At 37.5% G+C, this 17,373-nt stretch overlaps 1 protein-coding gene across 1 annotated transcript in view; it reads right to left on the bottom strand.

Annotated features, from left to right (window-relative positions):
• Window positions 1-5,496: 5,496 nt before the first annotated feature.
• The window catches only part of JMY (junction mediating and regulatory protein, p53 cofactor), a 66,513-nt gene continuing 54,636 nt past the window's right edge, over window positions 5,497-17,373 (bottom strand). Inside the window, exons 9-11 of the mRNA XM_085042296.1 lie at window positions 16,046-16,598; window positions 14,149-14,459; window positions 5,497-10,912 (exon numbers count right to left, since the gene is read on the bottom strand). Coding sequence (XP_084898422.1) covers window positions 14,152-14,459; window positions 16,046-16,598 — 861 coding nt within the window. The 3' untranslated portion in view covers window positions 5,497-10,912; window positions 14,149-14,151. The remainder of the gene's footprint in view (window positions 10,913-14,148; window positions 14,460-16,045; window positions 16,599-17,373) is intronic.

Below are 17,373 nucleotides of genomic sequence, written 5' to 3'. Positions count from 1 at the left end.
GCATTTTGCACATCTGAAGTTCTGCTTGCAGGGGGAAAAATTGGGAGATTTCATTCTACATACCTTAAGGAAGCAGGGTAATGTATTGATTTGCTGTAAGCTGCTTTCCCCCACTTCTTTGAAAAGAAATTATGAAAGCTTCATTTGAAGTGGTTATTGTTACCATTTGAAACTACAAGTCAAAACTTCTGTTATCCTCTATTTCTTGTATTTTTCCTTTTTTTCCATGTTTTCTCTGGCATAACATGGAACAACCAAACACATTTACAGTCACTATAAGTCCTAAACTGCCTATAAAATGAGAAACATAAATATTGAGTGTCAAGCTCACCCAGCAGGCAACCCAAAAAGCCCCAAAACCCACAAATATAAGACACCTGTGGGTTTGAGCTGCTGACTGTTGTGCATGAATGTCTCAGCCTCAGTGAAGGAGCCAGCCAGCCAAACATGCCAAGAGAAGAGGCAGTGAGGGAGCACTGGGGATCTTCTAAACAAGCATTACTGAGGCATGCCACGAGGAAGTACTTTGAATCACAGCTGTCTAAAAGACAGCAATGCAAGTATTTTCAGAAGACATGAGGTTTTGGGCTCTTCACTGATGATGACTGTATTGCACAAATAAAAAATACCTATAATCCACATGTAAATCTTCAAGTCAAAATGCAAAAATGTGTTAGGATTGGCAGTAAAAGTTTCCATCAAGCTAGAGGATTTCCGTAATGAGCTGGAATAGGTGACAGGTCTTTTGCAAAGGAATTATAGCTACACTGGAAACCTCCATGAGAGAACTAGCACAAAAATGAGAGCAGTTCTCTGTGCAACTGCTGCAGTATACCTGAGTCAGGCTGGGAAATCCAGCTATGGGACTTAATCTGGACTGGCAGGTTGGGCAGGTGGCAAACAGTGCTGTCATTTCAGAGGGGTTTAAAGGAATTTTGACACTTGGGCCAAATTGCAGTATTGAAACTATGACAAGGACATAGGTAGCTAAAATCCAGAAGGAAATGAGGCCCCACAGAGCACAGCATTGGTCAGCTCTGTGACTGAACAAGCAACTGCACCAGGACCTGACGGTGTGTCCAAACATGCAATCACCTCTCTAAACCTGGCAGTGAGGATGATTCACTTACAGGATTAGGACAAACAGATTCACTAGTCTTTGAGGCTGGTTTTACAGCTCAGCAATAAATACTAGGACAGCTCAGCAAGAGCCACTAGGTGGCTGTGGAATTTGCCATAACATTTTAATTCTCTCTGTAGAGGGGCTAGACCAGAAGAGGGGGCTGCTACTAGAGCCAGTTTTAAGCTGACCTCCATGACCCACACAAGCACAGTGCTGAGTCTTACGTGGCATGAATGCTGGCATGCAGCTACTTAGGGAATAGTTAGCTGGTGACAGTGGGATGTCAAGGGGATCAGGCCTTCATCAGCCGGAAGGTCTTGACAGATTTTAGTGAAGAAATTCTAATTTACAGTATTTCAGGGTAAGTTTTTTTTACTGAAACTTCACAGCATGCTATTGCAATGGCATGTTGATGGGTTAACAAAAGACACTGCAGTGTCCTCCTGGGGAACAGCTAGGTTCCTTCCACTGGGAAGGGAGCAGAAGCGAGATTTTGAATTCAGTCACTGAGTCAAACTGGTACTACTGACAGTACCAAGCACTTCCTCATTCAGAAGCATCCCTGCAACCCTGAGTATCCACCAAGGACTGCAGCAGATTTGTTCATCTGGGCCTCAAAAGGCAGGGAGTCTGTAGTTATCTCAACCAGCTGATGGCTGGCAGCAGAACCCAGATTTATCCCTGATGGCTTACACTGCAGCCTCAACAAATGCTGTCAGGGACACATAGTTTCTGTTCAAAGTTTCTTACCACAAATTAGAGATTAAAAGCAGAATACTTGAAGGATTGGGAGTTCCTGCAAAATGTGACATAGCATTGACTTGGAAATATAACTGCTTTTCAGGATTTAAATATCATATGTTATTTTGTAAACAAATCTAAGCAAAGCATGCCAGGGTAGGCAATGTGTGGCTCATACTCTCCCTGAAAACACAGCCCTAGTAGACAGCTTTCATTTTCAATTTTTTTTTAAAAAGATTGACAAACCTGATGTCCTGAAGAGTTTGCCCTGTCTAATGCAACCTTTGACTGAGGAGAGTTTCTGCAGTCCTCCCAGAACTTTTCCCAGAATGGCTTAATGAGTAGGCACCCTGCAGGTATTACTCGGGTTTTTTTACCTTGTCTGCTGGCCACAGGCACTGGTGGAATGGCCCATGAATGGCCAGACTTGCAAAAGTCAACAGCCTGACCCACTGAGCACAGAGCTGAGTGACAGAACAAGGTATGGGTGCATGAGGGGACAAACAGAACACTCTTGCAAGAGTGGGGAAATAATTTGTTCATACAGTGGTGCTGGCAGGAGGAGAATTAACCCTGTGTTTCAACTTTGCTGTTATGAGGAGCCTACAGCCAGTAGACACTGCAGTCAATCACCTGGTGTGACTTTTCAGCAGCAGAATTCTTTAGGAAACCATTACAGGAATGACAAAGATATACGTACTCTGGTAACAAAAGTATAGGATGTATGTTTTTTTTTTAATACTTTCAATTTAATTTTATTATGTCAATTCAAGATATCTGGGGTTTTTTAACACGTCATTAGAAACCCAAAGCAGTGTGCAGTGGTTTCTCTGTCTAACTGTTTTTTACAGGACTCTACCCACTCCAACAGTCATTCTACTCACAGCAAGTGCATGTGGGGGGAAAAAGGCCATCCCTTTATGATGCTTCAAAAGAAGCTGATTCATAAAAGTCTGTTATGTTGTTTAAATTGTGCTTTTAACATGCATGGCTGTTTGAGCATGCACTGATGATTTTGTATGCTAATAACTCAGTTATACTTACTGAAATCGAATGGGATTAAAATAAAGTACTGAGGAAGAAAAAGTATAGTTAATAGCAGTGCTTTGTATGAATTGCATGATTCTTCAATTTTCCTTATTCCTGTGACTTTTAAACAATAATGTACAGAGGGAACGTGATGCTAATCAGAGAAGTGTTAAGATGAAAGAATTAAGTAAACAGTGACTTTTGTTTGAAAGACCACGAATGTGCTTAGTCTTATATATGCAACATGGGGTGTAGTGAGATGTCTGAGACAACTCACAAAGTCTGCAGCATTCTATGGTGAGGAAATAGTGACAAGAAAGCAATACAGGTGATTTGCCTGTGGCACAAGTACCCAACAGACAGTACACAACTACAGTAGGAATGAAGGGGTAAGACAGCAGATACAGAGTTCACGTGAATGTAACTCTTGTTCTGGGGGTTTTTCCCCCTGAATTTTGGTTGATTAATCATGAGTTAACCCCAGCAACAACACAGACAGACAGCAGCATTAACAGCACAGACTAACCTCTGCCTTCCTGTGCAAGCAACATTTCAAGGGAGATGTGCTGCCTTGGAGCTGATGATAGTCTGGACAGCTAACATTACTGTGGTTAGCACAAAGTTTTGAGAAAGTAAGAGAGACTGAGGATCTTAGTAAAAAGGGGGAAAAGAGAGGGAAGGCATCTCTGTGGGATCAATTCTGCAGGATGGAGAGTTGGACAGAAATCTGCAGCACTTCTGTAAGCAAGGTAGGTGATACGGCGATGATGCTGTAGCTTCCTAGTAAAGCCCCTGGGATGGTTTCCTGCTGAAGGGCAGTTTGTGTGATGCCTGTAATAGTTAAATTGCTGCCATGGTACATCTAAGGTTTAAAGAGACCATTTTCTCAAATTTTACAGACATTATATCCTTCCTTTACAAAAGGCAAAACCACAGTGGCACACCTCTGTACTTCTAGACAGTGATCTGTGACATGAGCATAAAGCTCAGGCTGTGGTGGTGGCAGCGACACACTAGTGGCTTACTGATCCAAAGATTCGGAGACACTGGGTAAGTCCTGGATTCTGGCAAGCTCCCTCCTATGGCAGGAACAAAGAAGCCTACAAAACGGGCTTCTCCCTATGATGGGAAGAAGCAGTAAGAGCTGCTGAAAATAGGAATGGTTCACAGGTTTTAGAGAACAACATCTGCCAAACACACCTTCCGTTTTCACTTCTCTCCTTTGTACCTATTTGCCTCTGTTGAGCATTAAGGGGTGGAACAGAAACAAACCTTGCATGTAGCAACAGCTCCCCTGAGAAAGAGGTTTTTATTTCTACAAGTTTCACAGGCACTGTGGCCCAGTGAATATTTATTTACAATGTACGTTTGATTTACATCTGACATGTAAAAAACAGGAAAAAACCCCTTACAGTTCTACGTATCTTTCATCTTCTGTGTTGTACAAACAAGAGGCCTTATTCTGCATGGCATACCACTGCATTTCAAGTCTGCCTACAGATACATTCACTCATCTGCAATCCTGATGCACACATTAAATTCACTGCCAACCTGGATGGATACTGCAGAGTTATAAAAAAACATCTCCTTATCTACTGAAGCCAATGCCAAAGCAGAATCAGCTGATGGTGCATCAGCCTGTCTCACAGAGCAGAACTTGCGCAGGCACCCATGCCAGGATCACACACTGCCAGAGCTTTAGGAACAGACCTCAGACACAAGTGCAACTCTCTTCTCTCTTAAGTCAGCAATGATCAAAGAACTACTTACTTTGAAACACATTTTGTACTTGTTCTACATGTTGTGCCATAACCCAAAATTAAGTGTCATTACTACCTGGCATGAAAAACACTAGGAAACCAAAGCCAGGCAGGCCTTGAATTCTGTGTAAGACATGTTGCAATGTAGATTTGCACTGCAAATACTAACTTTGTTTCATGGTGCTCTTAAAAATGCCCTTTTCCTTGTTTTCTCAGGATTGTAATAGCACAAAAATTTCTTGTTCCAGAAATACACTGATTTTTTAGTTGCCTCATGTTGTGGGACCAGCTAGAAATACAAGCTACCCACACTGCCCCAAAAACACAGAAGCAAAAGGGGAAAGAGAGACAATAAAAACACACCTCTTTTGTAAGATTTATGTCTACATAAATAAAAACACAAAATGGCCAGAGGAATAAAAGGAAAAACTTACCCACAGACAGCTAGGTACTCTAGTTCCTAGGGACATGGTAACATTTCTCTAATTAAACTTTTACCTTTTTTTCATAGACTGTCTTTGGATTAAGAGATGGAAAGTGGGTCTGACTGGTAATAAAGCACAACTACCTTGCATTATTTTAGCACAAGGTTCTTCTATAATATCTAAATTGTTCACATGGCTTCATTTACAAAGATGTCACCTAAATACAATTATTCCACGCTGCAACACAGCTTAGATGCAATTACCTACCAGTAAGCCATGACAATTTCAGGAGTTGTAAGAATAACAATGGGAACAGAAATTAATTAGGACTGAATTTTTTTTTCCGTGGGAAACAAACTGTACAAAGAAGTATTTTTTAAATGCTAGTATATAATCAAAGTTAAAACCAAGACAGTGGTCAAATAAATATCCTTTAATAAAGAAAAGAGGAATAATTTTAAAGCACCAAAACTGTGAGTATGATGTTACATTGCATGTACAATAAGGTGAATGCAGTACTTTGCGTACAGGTTTAAATTTCTGAATCATGATAATAAAACCCCATGGAATACACAGCAATAAACTTGCATTGCAGAAAAGCTGCACTAAAGAAAAAAGACCAAGAAGCAGATAATTAAAACTTTTTTTAGTTTCTAGGTATTGCTAGAAATGTTTTAGTTCTTAACTTTTTTAAAACTTACTTGTGCTTAATACTTTATAACTTTGAGCATTTTCACGCATAGTAAATTTGCACAATTGTTTACAAGAAAATATGCACTTAATATGTTCTTTTGAATATAATGGAGTTAAAGAACTTTCTTAAAGCCAAGCACAATGTGCTAGTAGTGTCTGAGTCTAATGATAATATTGCACAAAGCTAGAGAATGGAAAATTTGTTTTCTTTTGATTATTTCTTATTTATTCAACAGGCTTAACAAAGAAGTTAGTTTCATTAAGCTTCACTGGCTTCAATCATGTAAGACAACTTGCAGCCATCTGTATTTCTTAAGCTTTCCTTTTAATGATGATGCATTTCTATACACTTAAGATGAAATTCAAAACATATAGTAACAGCAACAACACACTGGAAGATGTTTAGTGAATATCCCCAATGCCCAACACCTATATACCAATTCAGAAGTCAAAACTATGTTTATACTCTGAAAATCAAGCCAGTTTATGGCAAACTAATTCCTGTATAGGTGAAAGTCTCTGGAATAAAGTTTCTGCAAAGTTTGGACTATATGCACCAAAACGGTCTTCATCCTTTCTACTTCTTTCTAACGAACACACTATTGGTTAACGAGCATTAGATAATGCTCTACACATTAATATTAGAAACTCAGCAGAGTAAAATTCATTGCTTGGTCATTTTCCATATTAGAGGTACAGAGCATTCACATTTGAGAATGGAAAGATGACCTTTTCTGTCAAATTCTGAAGCTCTGGGCCACAGAATATAGAAGACCTGAATCACAATAAAAATACATAGATGTCAGGTTGCAGATTCACCACAGCCAGAGCTGTGAGTTTTGGATTAACAGTCAAACTGAATGGGAAGTACAAAGACCCATATATGTAACAGCCCCTCCCACGAATATACTGACATGCCCACCCTCCCTCCCTTGACCCTCCTAAAAATTCTAAGTATTTATGTATTAGGCAGCAATTAAATATAAATTCACTTTGTAGGAAAACTTAAATTACAGTATATTTATAGGTTAAAAATAGCCATTGTGTTGATAGCATTGACAGCAATATGTTGATGTGCTTATTACACCAAAGAGCAACTTCCAGTCAAGTTTAGGATGACCTGCTGTCTGTCAGCTCAAAGAGCACTGAAATCATGCAACATGCTCTCCCAGTAAGGTGCTTCTGTTACTCCTTTTCTTTGCAAGACGCTTCGCTGGTTCTTAACATTAATTCTGTAGTGCCAAACATTAACAACATATTGTCCATGCTTATGGAATCATCACCAGAAATATATCCAGGTAATTTAATTACATAAGCATTGCAATGAAAATAAAATCTCATTACACGCATGAGCAAACTTGATTTACAAATTACACTCTTGAAATTCAGTGCAACAAATGGAATAAGGGTAACATTAACCAATGTTTCTGCCTCCTCGTCTCAATAAGTTTCATGTTCAATAATGCATCTATCATTACTTTATTATTAAACAGTACAGAATATAGTGCTTATACTCAAAATGATTCTTTACAAATAATGTAGTGAAGTATGTTGAGTTCTATCCCCAATTCAGTCACAAAAGAACACAATACATAATCATACTAATTTATTTTACAAGTGTCTGATGTAGAATGCAGACTGTCAGATTTAAAAAAAAGACCCAAAACAAAACAAAAAAACCCAAAAAAATAAACAAACAAAAAAAACCCAACCAAGCAAAACTTAAGTGACGTTTGAGAAAAATAAGCCTTCATCTACCCTAGACAGATAACTAACAAGAAAATACAGTAAAGTGAGTAAGACTATTGGTCATTTATAAAGGATCTGGAACCTCTGTGAGTGAGAACATGAAATACTTCTTGATACAAATTCCATTTCTGAACAAAAGACTATTGCTGTTTACCTTACATTTTGGTTATTTTAGTAGAAACTGAGTTTTTAGTTTCTTGTTCCCACTCATACAAGATTTTTCAGTCCTTACATAAGCATTTGCACAATAAATGCTATGCATTCCAAATCTTTACCTCACTGGATCAGTTACATCATAGTAAAACTTTTAATTTGAACAAAGGAAGAAGTTTCTAAAAATTGAAAAAGCCCAAAAGCTGACGAACTACTTAAGATATAAATAACTAGCAACAGAACAACGCAGCCACTACAATAAAATGAAAAATATCAATAGGCAGGTCTTTTTATGGAGGCTCTCTTTCCTTGCGCATGTTTACGTGTTTTTCCCTAGTGATGCTTGCCAAGATTTCTCAAGGACCAACACAATTATTACAGCTTTTCTCAGCTGTGGAAGAACTAACCTCAATGCAGGACTGTCATAATTTCCATAAGTTTCTTATAAATACACTTAAACTTTCCCCAATTTCTGCTGTAGCCATCCCACTGGAAAATTTCACATTACAAAGGATGGTAAGTTTTATGCATTAGCCTGTGTACACTAAATATGCACAATTTTTATATCAAAGTGAAAATTATGTGAAATTGTGACATCTAGTGACTCATGGAGATTTAGGTTGAGGATTTTTCTTATTTTTTTGAGCAGGATGTGGAAAAAAAACCCCATTTACTTTCCACACAGAAGATGGCAGTTTTGAACTGATATATACTGCTATGCTCAGCGTAACAACTACTTTTTGTGTGCCCATAAAATACATGCTCATATGAGAACTCCATTTCTATTTAGACTAAGCTACTACAGAAATCTAAGATTTCAGCTAAATATGAAACAGATTAAGGAGAGTAATTTTTACCAATCATGCACACATTTTTCAAGGCAAAGATGACAGATCACATGGCAAACATATCTGAAAACTGTAGTAACAGTACAGCATGGAGCTATTAAATAACACCACAGTGGTAAACTGCAGACAAACATGTTGTGCAAGGGAACCAATGCACAAATACTTTAAATTTACATTATTTTTCCTCGGCTTGGAATTTTGCTAGTGTTCTGTAGGCATACTCCAAGGAATAAAACTGCAGGCTGAAAAATAGGAAAAAATGGACATAAAAGATGCTTTTTCACCACTGTTAATTTAGCACGAAGTTTCAGATGAGATGTACAACGTGAATTACCATTCTACATCATATTCTGCTTTGTGCTACAGCCAAAAATTTACTTGATTACCTTGGTTTTAATATGTGGTGTGACTGAAAATACAGACAAATGTAGAGCAAAACAGCTTAAGGTATAGGAAGTGTCGAATGATTATGATGAACCTTGAAACTGCTGCCATTGCTGCATGAACACAGCATAGACAGCTTGCAACCATACCATGTAACTCAGAATTCAGAGAATAAGTTTAAAAAAAAAAGCATAATGTAGTTTTAGGCCTGTGGAAAGCCAGTATCAGGTGTTTCACAGAGCTGAGAAATAGAGACCTGGCAACTAATACAGCAAAATTGATACAACTCTACAGTAACACTGCTCGCAAGTGCTTTGAAAACCTATGTTCACTAACTTTAAGGCAACATGGTTAAGAAAATCCTTTCGAGATGTTTGACAGTGCTTTAATTTTTGGACAGCCACAGCAAAACATCTTCAATAGACTGAAGGGTCCCAGAGGTGAGGTTCCTTTAGGTTACACAGCCTATTGCTAAGGTAAGTTCTCCTGCTCCTCTCTCTGTAAGTAAACGGCAAGACGTGAAATCCCCTGTTATAAATGTTAACACAGTACGTGTTCCATTACACGACAGCAGCAATGAGTAACTCCACTTAAAAGAACCCAGATCCCCATATAGTAGTTTATCTGTCAAAAGAAGAACAGTGAATGGACCACACAACACAAAGGACAAGGACTGTGTATTTCTCAAACACAGTGTATGTCACGCTAGTAAAAACAAAATGCTAGTGAAAATTCAGCTTTCCTAGACATGTAATGGGCTGATTTTTAATACCACATGAGGTCTGTAGGTGGTACAAGGCTACTTGTATCTCTGTATTGACATACCTCTTGGTACTGTGGTATCGTAAGAGTAGCTGCCTGCAGCCATTAGACATGAGGTTTAGGACTACTCCTAAGTATTCACTGCAGAGGAAGTTGTAACTCTCCTTTAAAAATAAAACAGTCAGAATCAAAAGAAACTTTTTTCAGCCAGTAGGCTTTAGGGTATGAAATACAAACATTTTCGCAGCCACTGAAGGGAATAATGAAAATCAGCAAGAAAAGCATGATTTTCTCAACTGAATTATCAGTATGCCTAAGTGCTTTGATCTTTTTTAAAGAAGGCTGCTCAGACTAATCAAAAGCCATTTTAAACCAAAAGAGAAAAATATTTTTAAGTATGAAATTACAAAATATTGCTTCTTATAACAAATGATAAAAGTATAACTAACTTGGTTCAGCATAGCTAAATATTATTTTAAAAAAGCATGAAAATGTCTACTTTAAAAAGATGTCAGACTACAAATGACCTTCTAAAAAGGTGCTGCAGTATGTCTTGCTAAATGCATCATGATGGAAACAAACACATTCTTGAATATGTACTGAATTCAACTCTTAATTCTCATTGTGCTGTGGTCTACTTGTTGCTTTTCATACTGACATATGCTTCTTCAAGCTAAGAAGAAAAAAAGTCTTAGTTGCATGTTACTGAATTTCAGTTACTGTAGTGCAACTAGGAATTCTCCTCTTTTCTGGAATATCAGTCTGCTACACAGTAAGCTTCTCTGCAGGGAGCCATTTTGTTGAATTTTTAAGCACATGAGATATTCAGTGCAGTGAAGGGGACATTTTATAGCTGGTTTGGAAACCCAAAGTTATTCTAACAGCAAGTAGTCTCCCAACTCAAAATGCCCCCCTCACTTAACTGGCCATACATTACTAACGCAAATATAAAAAGTGCTTAAGTTTCGGGCATTCTTGATAGTATAAAATGCACATCTAAACTTAGCTTTCTGCCCAAACCAGAATTTGTTTGAAGAAATAAAGAAAAAAGTGACCTGAAATTAGCATTTCAGGCCATTTTTTTCTATGTACTGAGTCATTTGCCAAAGAAAGACTATTTCTTTGCCAAAGAAAGCCTCCTGTGGAATTGACGGTCATAAATGCTGGCTCTGAATTCTCAGAAATGCAGAAGAAAAGTAATCTTCAACTTGGGTTTCTTTTCTCACATTGGTGGCTGTCAAGCACCTGTTTGGGAAAAAAGAAAAAGGAACATCTGAAAAGCTAAACAGCTATAAAAATATTCTCTGATTAACATATTAGGCAATTCTAACATGCAATATACTGAGCAGTGTGTACCGCGCAAAGATCCTCCTTGCTTCCAGGGTAATGACACAGTAACTCTGGAGCCAGAAAACACATAATATGACCAGGTCTTTTTTTTTGCCTTCTGGTATAACAGGCAGTTAACACAGACTAGAGTTGAACAGCTGCAAAATACTGGATTAGACTACAGAGAACAAAAGCTCACGTGATGTTTGTTAATTTGTCCACCACTGACAGGAACTCAGGTTTTGCATTACTTACAGTACTCTTAGTGTACTATTCTGATTTATGTGCACTATTATGTATACACACGCAGATATTCTCAGGATACTTTTGATATCCAGTAATCTCTTGGATTTTTCATACTGAAGCGACTACATATTCACACTACTGTTTCAGTTATTTCAATATATAGAATGCCTCAGTATCTTTTTACATGTTTCAGAATGTCTGTATGGAAGGAACTGCTCTTAAAAAAGTTAGGCATAACTTTATGTAGAAGTTAAGTCATAGAGCAGGTAATACAAGAAATTACTAGATCTGCAAGAATTAGTTAGTATTATTTGGTCTTCAAACTTCATTAATTAATGAAACCACTTCACTGAACACTGCTCACACTCTCTTCACCTATATCAAGACAACTTTTGGCACTTGATAAACATACATCACTGTATCAGATTTTGCCTTCATTTATACGGCAACTAACTGCATTACATTTAGTCTATGCAGATGTATGTATAATAAAGCATAGTTTGTATAAAATGTGTACTTTAGTGTACACATTTTCAACCTAAAATCTCTATGCTACTGTTTATGGCATGTGCAGAGCTTACAAATTAAAAGTCAGTAGGTTAGTCTTAAAGTATGATATTAAATGGATAACCTTATAGCAAAAAATACTAGCCTGCAATTTCTACAACAGATTTTCATTACATTTTACTCTTGTATGATGAACGCTAGTAAACCAGTCAGCATCTTCAAGCAAGTATACTCATCTCTATGGAAAGTATTCAGCTGAATTTTTCAAGGGTTTTGTCTCAACCTCTGTTCTCCCAAAATATTTCATGTGGTTTGACAGCAGGGGACTGCTTCTTCTCTGAGCTGTTAGTACAGCTCTTTCTGAGCTGTTCTGTACAACCCTTTTTCAGTCTAAACCCTTATCTATTAAATAATCTCCCCTAATGAAAATGGGGCTGTTTTCATAATAAAATACGGCCTTGGTAAGGAAAAGCAGGTCCCAGATACTCCATGTGAAGAACACGGAGCACATACTCCCAACTCTGACAGTGAATCCTGCTTTTAGGTTCAAGTGATTTCACAGAACTTCAGCAGGATGTAGACTGGCAAAAAGGAGACAACAACCAGGGGCTGTGTGACGTGATTTTCAGCTTGCACTCTAAACTGCTTTTATGGGGCTGCAAATAGCAGAGGAAAACATGTATTTATATTGTGTGGCAATGACCACAGAAGAATTCTAAGATGCACTTCCAATGTAAAATGTTTAGGCAGTCAACCAATTCAATTTAAAAAAAAATTAAGTCAGTCTTGGAAAAGTCTTTTTTACCTGGCCAAAAAAATGCAAACAAAATCCTAAACAATAGAATAGATTTACTAAAAAAAAAGTCAAGTCACAAAGTTTAAATCTGATCTGTTATCTAGGAAATTAGAATAACTGCACTGAGAAAGCCCGGTTAGTTCCAAGACATGTCCTTTCTTGATTTCTGAAGAGCTTTCTGAAGAGATTTCTGAAGACATGTCACTTGATTTCTGAAGAGCTGTGGAGTTTTCAGTATGCAAGTATAGAAAGAAGTTACATGAAAGCAAAATTATTTTCACTAGTTTCAGCAAGAATTAACTACATCTCCACTCCTGGAGTTTCAACTCCAAAACTAGCAGTACATTTGGTATGGAATAGAAGGAGCAAGCCACAATTAAACAGTATGAAATCATTAGGGTGGCCAATTCCTTTTCAAAAATTTTCAATATTATTATTTGAAAATAGCATACCAATGGAACAGTTTGAGATGGTATTTCCTAATCACACATTCAGCACATGATGTGCTAAATCAGAATCAGGTTTTAAACAGCTGTAGCACTTTACCAACAGTCACTGTCCAGCTATGGTAACAACTAACCAGGGCAGAAATGCTGGATTGTGAACATTCAGAAAGGTTATCTTCTTATATTGCTAACTGTGTTGCAAGGATTACAAATATTTATCTTTTCTTCTGTTGAAACTGCCTTTCTAAACAGATTTTTAGTTTCTTTACAAATTGTCATACCTCTGGTTTCTCAAATTTTAGATTTATTGGGAACCTTCACTGATACTCAAGTTGATTCATGTGCCAGTAACAGAAGAGAACCATCTCAGAAAAGTGCTCTATGCTACTGTTGCAGTCATAAATCTCTTTGAGCTACTGATGCAGCTATTATTTTGAAAACTGATCTCTTGCCAATTTTTGGGTTGTTCTGAAATCATTAACTTCACCTGCTGAAGTCTGAGATCTGTACTTTTGGTCACTGTAGCTTAGCATTAATGGAATTTCATGGAATTCATATGAACAGCAGAAGTATAAACTGTATTTGTATATTTACTGTTTATAGCCAGGAAATGCAATTAAGTTAGAGATTTTAGAGACTGAAACTGAGTCATCATTAAGTCAGCCACACAGGGTAACCCATGAGCCTTCAATGTGTTCAGCATTCAAATCTACCTGTCCTTCACCTAAAAGTTATTCAGTCTGAAGCGATAACACATGCCCCATTTTTACAAGGCTAGAAGTAATTAGAAAGTAAGTATAAGGTGCGTCCAAGCATGATTGTGCTGCTTTTTAAAGTCTTTTGGTAAGCTGGGAACTGTCCCTTCAAATTTAAAAAATAAGATAGAGCTGTTTTCAGGAGCAGTCCTGAAAATTCAGCAAAAGTACTGAAACAGTAAAGTCCTACGGTACTGTCTAAAAAATGTTTTCCTTATTATAAACATTAAATTTTTTGAAAAGTCAGCGATACTAAATTCATACGTGCATGTTTTACCACGCCGAACGTCAGACAGTTTAGTCACATTTGTACTAAATCTCCTAGAATGAACAACTTCAGGCTTAGCTGCTACTGCTCTAGAAAAACTGTTGTAGCAATATTTTTTAATGTGGTTTAATTACAGGTTAGTTTTCCCAGTCTGTGCAAGGCAAACTCTCCTCTTCATCCTCTGACTCAGGTGATGCTTCCTTAATCCTTCGCAATGCTTCATGGATGCTCCTTGTCAGAGGGTCAGTATCAGGCAGAATGGTAAAGGATTCTCTCAAAACATCTTTCTGTACTTTCTTCAGTTTCACCCCTTTCCTGATCTGTGCCAAGATGTTATTGCTATCATCTTCATCAGGAAAAGGAGGAAGACTTCTCTGCTCAACTTTTCTTAAGTGAAAGCTGCCACGTTTCAAGGAAGCCAGCACTTCATCCATCGGGGAACTCACTGTAATAAAACAAAAGACCTTCAGTATTATTTTCACTAAATTTTATCAGTCTTAATTTTTATTTCCTACAGACCAAAAAGTAGCTGCATACTGTTAATGTGATGCTCCCATACCATCATGGTAGCTCCAATATTGTTTTAGCCTCTGAACAATCTTCCTTATTACCAGGTCAAAACTGGTTTATACACACAACCGCAATTTTATACAATTGCAATTTTTGTAACCATTTAATTTCCTATCAGGAAGTAAAATTTTTTGAACAATGTGGCTTTTCCATTTGCAGTCTGGAAAAATCAAATAAGCCGCAAAGAATTCAACACAATGAAAGCATTTACTACACTATCTTTTACTTTAAAACTCAAGTAATGAGTACATATCTTAGGTACTGCACTGTGCAATCCATTCTTATCACTTGCATTTTACAGTTAATTTTACCTACTGCATGACTATTTCTACACACTTGTGCGGGAAGCAGCCATATATTCAATTGTAAGAGGATGCATTTTCCAGCTTCTCTGGATTTGTGTATTTGTTAGCAATTAGCGCCAGCACAGTTATAAAAATTCTCTTCCTTTATAATTCATGAAAACAAAGAGGGCAGAGATAGTTCTTTATGGCTTCCTTTATCACTAATTTTGCAACTAGTTTGCCGCAAAAATAAAAACGAGGCTTTGGTTCTTTGAAGAGCTACAAGTAGGCAAGATCTTAATCCCAGAGAATGCATTATAATAAAACACAATGATTTAAATACCTCACAGACAATAGCACATAAATTGTGCAGCATTTGTCTATCAATACATGAATACCCATCTCCAGTTCTTTTTTGTACATTTAGAATATGTTTTTTAAAACCTGTTTCATGAACAGGCTTTGTCCATCCCACTAAGAGCCCAGAACAGACACAATGAAAAGAGAGAAGTAACAGAATACAGGATCGCACACCTAAAAGAGGATTGAAGGACTGCAAAGCACTTGTCCGTCATACAGAAACAAATTTCTGAAGCCACTCAGAAACTTGGAACATCTCAGGGGATATGGAGCAGCAGGTAGAGTGCTGCTGCAGACATTAACAATATTCTTAAGAGGGATGATTAATTTGAATTTATATTTGTCATATTATGATATATATAAAACTGCACACACAGTGTGCTTTACAAAAAACTTCCAGATCAAATGTGAATCAGTAAGATAAACAATAGGACTACATAAAAATTATTGTTATTCTGTTATTAAAAATACACTGCATTCTCAGGTGAAGCATATAGTATTTGCAGCACTGGCAGTGAACAGATACAAAAACATTCTTTAAATTGCATTTAGGTCCATTTTCTATCTAGTCTGACATGGTACACTGTAGAGTCAGTTTCACAAGTGTTTTCCCACTGAACAACTGTGCGACACTGTCGTAAAAGCCCTAGTTTTGCTAGCATCTGTCAGCTAAAAAGGATTTAACAACTTTCCCATTAATAATAATTATAAATACACTTTACTACAGAACAATTAAAAAGATGAACAGATGTGCATTACAATTTTTGAATTAATAACAATAAATTTTAAATTAAATATGCAGAAATTAGAACATTACCTCTCCTCCTCTGTAAACCCTCTAGATCACCAGTCTTCTTAAGCTTCTTCTTGGCACTGACTAGCTGACTGCTATCGAACAGATGTGCTGGTGGAACACCAGAAGAGTGCTGGACTCCCTTCTCCACACTCTGACGTTTAACAAAGCTGTCACTTTTCTCTACAGATTTGGTGGCATCTTCCTTGGAGGGCAAAGGTGGAGGTGGAGGTGGAGGTGGTGGAGGCAAAGGGGGTGGAAGCTGTACTCCAGTAGCAGTCTCTGGCTGAAGCTGGTCACTGGTGAGTGGAGAAGGGCTAACATGGGGCAGCTCAGAGGTAACACCATTAGGAGGCAAGGAGACATCTTGAAGTTGTTTCGGGCTTGTGGATTCCTGCACTTGCAAAGGCTGAACTGCTTTTTCCAATTCCACCTCTTCACTCTTCTCTTGGATTTGTATGGCTGCTGGCAAAGACTGAGGCTGCTCGACACAGGGCACTGAGCTTGCTGCACACTTTCTTCTTGCATGAGCAAGCCGAAGTCTGGTTGATTTAAGTATTACTTGCCCAGGGTACCGCTGAAGTGAATAAGGTATTGACAATTAGGTAAGCACATGCAATGAACGATTATAGATTTTCAATACCTGTTTTTACAGTTCACCTTTCTGATAAGCAACTTTGATTTTGCTCTGTATTGTAGAACCAAAGCACATATGTCTCCACCTTTATGCAAAACATATTCATAGTCTTAGTTATTATTCTTGTTTAAACCACAATTTATGTATGATTAGTCTAGTCAGGAATATACATGGGTTAGAAGTAAAATTTCTCTTAAGAATCAGATAGCACATTCAAAACTATTTTTTTTCTGGAAACTAAAATTCAAAATTCCCTTTTGCTGTCCTCTTCTAAAACTGGTCAATAGCTTCCTCTGCAAGTGCAGACCAGTCAAAATCTCTCTGACTTAATACGCTGGCCTTATATGTGAATCATACTGCTTTGAAAGGTGTATCTTGAGAACATCAAAGGTTTTGAGACTTAATTTAGTTCTTAAATTTGCTGCCTCATTATCAGTCTTTTCATATTAGTTTCATCCATAGCCTTTTTCAAGCAAAAAATTAAACTGCTTCTGAAGGACAGGTCTAATACGTTTTACACAATTGTGGTAGGCCTAAAGGAATAAAATGTAACAATATTAGTATGTTAATAGAAAAAGTTAGCTCCTGAACAGTTGCTGATTAAAATAAATAAATTTGCTTCCATTTACAGAAGTTAGAGAGTCCAAAAGCCTTGCAAACAATAAGGAAATGAAGCGTGTACTGCTGGAAAAGACAACTGTCCAGCAAAGAAACT

This window comes from Lichenostomus cassidix, chromosome Z (genome assembly GCF_008360975.1).
Source record: "Lichenostomus cassidix isolate B80296 chromosome Z, HeHo_3.0, whole genome shotgun sequence".
In the NCBI taxonomy this organism is placed as follows: domain Eukaryota; kingdom Metazoa; phylum Chordata; class Aves; order Passeriformes; family Meliphagidae; genus Lichenostomus; species Lichenostomus cassidix.
Note: the sequence above shows the minus strand (reverse complement) of the source record. Positions and strands in the feature narration are given on the sequence as shown.